This window comes from Agelaius tricolor, unplaced genomic scaffold, assembly GCF_023055355.1.
Source record: "Agelaius tricolor isolate 1412-34295 unplaced genomic scaffold, bAgeTri1.0.p SCAF_20, whole genome shotgun sequence".
Lineage (NCBI taxonomy): Eukaryota > Metazoa > Chordata > Aves > Passeriformes > Icteridae > Agelaius > Agelaius tricolor.
This window is the reverse complement of record NW_027269280.1, coordinates 1,712,430-1,718,429: the sequence shown is the minus strand read 5'-3', so window position 1 is coordinate 1,718,429 and position 6,000 is coordinate 1,712,430. Positions and strand designations below refer to the sequence as shown.

General features: G+C 51.3%; 1 protein-coding gene across 1 annotated transcript in view; it reads left to right on the top strand.

The window, feature by feature from the left end:
• Positions 1-1,797: 1,797 nt before the first annotated feature.
• The window catches only part of AACS (acetoacetyl-CoA synthetase), a 36,661-nt gene continuing 32,458 nt past the window's right edge, over positions 1,798-6,000 (top strand). Inside the window, exons 1-2 of the mRNA XM_071444947.1 lie at positions 1,798-2,035; positions 5,116-5,219. Coding sequence (XP_071301048.1) covers positions 1,918-2,035; positions 5,116-5,219 — 222 coding nt within the window. The 5' untranslated portion in view covers positions 1,798-1,917. The remainder of the gene's footprint in view (positions 2,036-5,115; positions 5,220-6,000) is intronic.

Sequence of the window (6,000 nt, the reverse complement as noted above, 5' to 3'; positions counted from 1 at the left end):
GCTCAGCCCGTTCACAGCTCCCTCAGGAATTCCTCATCTCCTTCCCAGCTCCCTCAGTCCCTCTTGGGGCTCCAGACCCTTTCTAGCTCCCTCAGCCTCTCCTGGGGCTCCAGACCCTTCCCCAGCTCCATTCCCTTCCCTGGATTCCCTCCAGCCCCTCAATGTCCTCCCTGACCGGAGAGGCCCAGCCTGGGCACAGGACTCGTGTGCGGCCTCACCAAAGCACTGGGGTCAGTAGGCAGCCCCACACTCCTGAGGTGAGACCCCCTCAGTAAAAATGGCAAATTACAGCTCTGCTTCCAGTCCTGACAAGGAGCGCCTCAACCATAGAGGGCATCTAGCAGGTGTTTGCTGAGGTGTCATTCTCCACCTGTCCCACCCCCGGCCTTAAGCCAGCCCAGAGCAGGCCAGGCTGTTTGTTCATTGTTATAACATTCATCACTGGGGTGAATGGTGCAGAGGGGCTGCCCGGGGGTCTGAGGCAAAACCCCACTGCCCCTTTTGGGTTGTGAAGTGTTTATGGCACTAACAGAGCGCTAACCTGTGTGGGTGCATCCACTGCTACACGACATGCAGGCAAACAATATAAGTTCTCTCTTCCTTAGATTGCAGGAAGATGGATTCTCCAGGCAGTTTCCCCACCACGGGCTGTGGATCCCCAGGCCATTGAACCCTCTGGGACCTGGACACTGCAGCTCCTGTGCTGCCTTCTCCCTTATCTCTGTGCTTGGCAGGTGTCCGGCCACGGATTTCACACTTCCACTGACCTCTGGGTGCTGCCAAGGCGAGGGAGGCACGTTGGGCAGATAACGTGTTCCCATTTCGCCTCCCTGAGTCCTGTAGGCTCTGGGGAGAGTTATTTAAAAATACACCAGATGTAAGGTCTTTCTCGATGCAAATAAAAATTGTGGATTGTTTAAATCACATTTCCACGGCCTTCAGATTTAATAAAGGAGTTGTATTCTGGTAGCACAAAAATCTAAATGACATGTAGAACAAGTATACAATCTACTACACCTATTTTACTTTCATATACCGTATGCCCGCATAATTTCCCATCAAATTCCCGTTTTTGAGTTTTCCATGAATTAGAAGCAAAACCATGACCTTGAAAATAAGTTACATAAGCAGCATGGGTACACCGTGAATCGTGGACTCCTTTAGGTTCTAAAAGACCCTTAAAGATCACGGATTGGCAGTGAATTGCACATGAAGTGCTTTATTACCACCGATTCCCGGCTGAAATTTGTTGCTGCAAAATCTCAATGGTCACCAGCAAAGTGCACATTTAGAAAGCAGAGCAGCAACATTAAGTTTTAATCCAAGGCGCAAGCTGTGTAGGCTGGGAGCATTACACAAGCTCAGCCAGGATGGCGAGGCCACGGAGAAACGCTTTTCTTGCCTCATTTTTGGCTCAAAGACACTTGTTGGTACTTCTTCAGGCCTCCTTGGGGAAAAAAATAAACAATCAGAGCGGCGGTGTTTTTGCGGCGATGCGGTGAGGAGCGCGGAGCGATGGTTCCTCCCGGGGCCGTCTGGTGACCTTTAGAGGTGACAGGGACCGCGCGGCGGCTCTCGGCTCTCCGGGCGGCCGCTCCCCATTCATCCCGCACGGCCCGCTCCTCCCGGTGCCCCGGCGCTGCCCGGGCCGTCCCCGCCCGCCCATCCCGCTGTCCCCATGTCCCTCTGTCCCTGCTGTCCCTCTGTCCCCACCGCCCCTCGGCGGGGCGGGGCGCACCGCCCCGCACTTTTCTCCGCGGCGGAAGGTTACGGAGTGATGCGATCGGCGCCGCCTTTAAAGCGTGCGCAGGGAGGAGGGGCGGTAGTCAGCGCCGGGGCGCGGTGGGAGCGGTGTGGTTGGGGCCGTGAGGGTGCCTGTGGGACAGACGGTGCTCGCCTCGCTCCGCTGCCGCCGCCATGTCCCGGGAGCCCGAGATCATGGAGTCGCAGGTGATGTGGGAGCCCGACACGAAGCGCAACACCCACATGGACCGGTTCCGTGCCGCCGTGGCCAGCAGCTGTGGGCTCCGCCTGGGTGAGCGCTGGGCGGGGGCGGGCGGGCGCTTCCCGGGGCCGTGCTCGGGCTGTGGGGGCCGGCAGGCGCTGCAGCCCCGGGGTGGCCTCACCGTGAGGCCCATCCGTGTGCCGCTCCGATCTCGGTCCCCGTGGGCACAGACCTGCGGGAGGGATGCTCTGTTTGAGCCTCAGCCAGAGGCCTCCGGGGCAGCATCCGCTGGAGTGCAGGTATGTACGGATGGGAAAGGCAAACAGCCTTATCTGTGCCTGCTCTGCGGCTGGATGGCGGCCCGGGCAGCGCTGCCTGCGGAGCCGCCCGGGGTGCGGGCAGCTCTGCGGCCGGCAGCGGCACCGAAGTCACTTTGTGTTTTAAAGGGATGTGGGGAAGGCGGGATCACTGTCGCCATGGCTGAGGTGAGTGTGAGCCTTAGCGCGACACTTCAGCAACACAGGCGTGTGAGAGTGCAGTTATGGTCATTTCAGTGTGGAGCGTATGGGTCTTATACTAGTCAGGTATACTGGCAGGTGAATGGTGATGCACAAGCTTGTTCAGTGGTGGAAGTTGCTATGAATCTTCTATGGCTCTCGAACTGCCATCCTTACTTTGTGCTTGATCAGAAATACCTGTGTGGTTCTTTGACTTGGAAACAGCCTGTTGCCTCTGAAATGAGGCCTGCTTTGGGCAGGGGTTTGATGTCCAGAGGTGTTTCCAGCTCAGTGTTGTTTTTTTCCATAAGTGCTGGCTGTAGGTTTCCATGTCTCTGGGCTCTCTGGGCTCAGTGGTGCTGGCTCTGGGGGCTCAGCTGCGTCATGGGCTTGGTCAACTTCAGTGCATGTGCAAGTCAAACCTTTCAGTTCTGACTAGTTAGTTTTATATCATTCTCTCTAGGTATTTGGGGCCTGTGTAAGTTTCTTGTGTAGCTCTCCTGTAATCATTTGTCTGATGGAGGGAGAAAGGAGTAGTTTTGGCAAGTGGCTTGGAAGTTTCTGAGTCTATGATGGTGTCAGTGGTGTGGGCAGGTGCGTTCTGGAGTGGGAGAAGTGTCAATAGTGCTTCTGGCAGTTTGTGTCTAGGAAACATTTCCTTACCTTCTTTACTGTGTGGGTAAGCCAGGTCTTTATTTTGGATGTGGTGATTTCTAATTGGAATCCAGGTGGGTAGTGTCTTAACTCTTCTTCTGGATGGGAAGCAAGTTATTCCAGGGTTTTAGGCAACTCCTGAATGCAATGATGTAACTGGTGCATGGACACTCAAGAGCAAATGTAGTTTCAGATGGGCTGCCTGTGTTTATGGCTGAAACAACCAGAACTCTTTTCATCCCACTTGGAAGTGGCTTTCTCTATTGGAAGGTAGATTCCTGTGTATATTTAGAAACCTTTGTCAGCTTCCATTAGGCTTGCACTGGTGCTCGTTGGCATGAGTGCTATTCACAACAAAGAATGGATGCTCTCCAGCATTAAGATGTGGACTCAGAGGAGAGCTGAGGGCAATGTAGTCCCTTAGACAGTGCCTCTGCTGGGCCTTGGAAATGCAGTAACAAAATGCAGTCACAAAAATCAGTTTGATTGCTGAGTAATAGGCCTGTACCCTGAAGGACTTGCATGCTGAAGCTTATTTGGAACAAACTGTATAGACAAACCAGAACGAACTGTTTGTGCTGTAAGAAACCAAATTAGTAGTGACCTGTAGCTCCTTGCATGTACCAAATGATTTGGAGCAGGTCGTGCAATTGGGTTTTGAAGGGAGGAGATGGAAATTTGAATTCCTCTTGTGTCAAGTCTTGTCTCTGTGCAGCTGAAGTGTGGAGTAGAGGATAGTGATGGGTAACTTTGGGGTGTAAAAAGGGTGTGTAGAGGCTGGGATTTGGGCAATGTGTGGATAAAATCTGCATTACATAGAAGAGCCTTTGCCTTGTCTATCAATAATAGCATGGGGATAATCTCACTTTGATGGAAAGGATTGATGTGGGAATAAGATATGGAAAGGACAGACTGTAGGGAAACAGATAAGCAGTGGCTAAGTGTGAGTAACAGTGCAGAGATGGTTTTGAATATTTTTCTTTTAAAAAGCTGGAAGATGGTCTCCTTCTAGGAAAGGGATTGCCAAGATGACTTTTGCAGCAATTGGCTGGTTAACAGGCTGAAAAACCAGAGATAATTGGTGAAAATGCCTTTGAGTGGTTTAGCTGAAAGCATCAAATAGGGAACAGTTGGCAGAGCAGGAAACTTACTGTCACTGATGGCAGAAACATTTAATTGGTTGCTGGCATAGCTTCAGATACTGTGGACATGATGAGGAAGTGTCACTTCCAAGCTTGCAGTGAGAATTGGCTTCAGTTATTCATACCTAGAAGTGCTTTGCACAATTTTCAGCATTCACTTTGAATTGTGGGGTTTGCTCTGCATGCCTCAGCTTACTTCATGTGTCTCACTATCAGGGAAGACTGAAACTGCTGATTTGCACGTTTTTAATGACAGGCCATGGTCTTAATATCTAGCTAGTGAACATCTTGTTTGACTTCATCCATGCTGTTTCAGCATGAAAAGGAGAGCTGCAGTCTGTCAGACCTCATATTCACAAAAATCAGCCGTGCTTCCTGTGGCAGTGTTGTTGATGCCACAGCTGGATAAAGAGTGCCTCTATCTCTGTGTCCCTGAGCTGTCAGAGTGCTTTGGCCCCAGACTGGCACCTCAGAGCAAATGTCCCTTGTCAGGAAGCCTCGTTTATCTCTTGCTGTGTGAAAGGGTCCTGTTGATAGATAGCAAGTGTCAACAAGCAGGACTTGTTTAATCTTCAGTTGCACTGATGGGAGGGCAGTGTGCAGGTATTGCAGGGAGTTCTTAGGAAAGGTCACTGTCTCTGTGGTGGCCAGGGGCTCATAGCAGTCAGCTGAAGTGCTGCCATCTGTTCAGGTGTCCAGGCAGACTCTGTTGGTTCTGTAGTCACTTGCTTTGGGCAGAGGTGATCCACTCTGGGGTCAGATTTATCTTTCTAATTGTTTTAGCCACACATTTTCTTTATCTGGGCTTTCCCTAACTGTGCTTTGTGTAGACCCCTGTCATTCTCTCACAATGCTGACACATATCTATTGCTTCCAGCCAACTATGATGAATTGTACCAGTGGTCAGTGGAGTCCTACTCAGACTTCTGGGCAGAATTCTGGAAGTTCAGTAACATCCTCTGCTCTCGCCTCTACGATGAGGTAAGTTCAGTGCTTATCTTGCAGCAAGTGCAACTCAAAGGGAAATAACCTGATGTTACAATCAACCTTTTGACCTCTTCTTAGAACTCTGGGAAGTGATACAAGGAATTGGCCTAGTCCTGCATTTCCTGGTGTGGTGGATGGTGCTGTTCTGTTGCTGGCACACTTTAGGGCAGTGAAACCCTTGAGTTTTGCTGTCCTGAACAGTTCTGCTGTAGTGTCCTCGTGCTCTTGCACACCTTGTCATTCCTGGCTGCTCATGGGGAGTCTGCCAGTGCACTGCCTTCTGCCTTAGGGAGCATCATCCTGGTTTTGTACCTGCTGGCATTCTGTCAAGTCCATGTTTGCCTTCCCTGAGTCAGTTTACCTGATAAACACAAGTGTTGCCCTCTGGCTTTGTAGGACTGGTTGTGGAAGCTCTGCAGTCAGGTGCAGGCTTGAAATATCTCTGAGGAAATGGTAGTGGTTGAACAGAGGCACGGGTGGAACACCAGGCAGTGCCACAGAGTTCCTGTGGAAGAAAGGTGACTCTGCAGATCTTGCCAGTGGAGCCCTTGCATAGTCCTGGTGTAGGATATCAACATCCCCCTGTGCTTTTCCATCTGAGGGCTAATTACTAGAACAGCTTGATGCACTGGAACCTTCCTGGGATTTAGCAGGGAGGACTGGACTTGCCTTAATGCCTGGAGTCCATCTGTTCCAGACCCCTCAGAGTGCTGGCAGTCCTGCAGAGGGGACTGCTAAGCTTCTTCTGCCTTTTCCTGTTTCACTGATTTCTGTA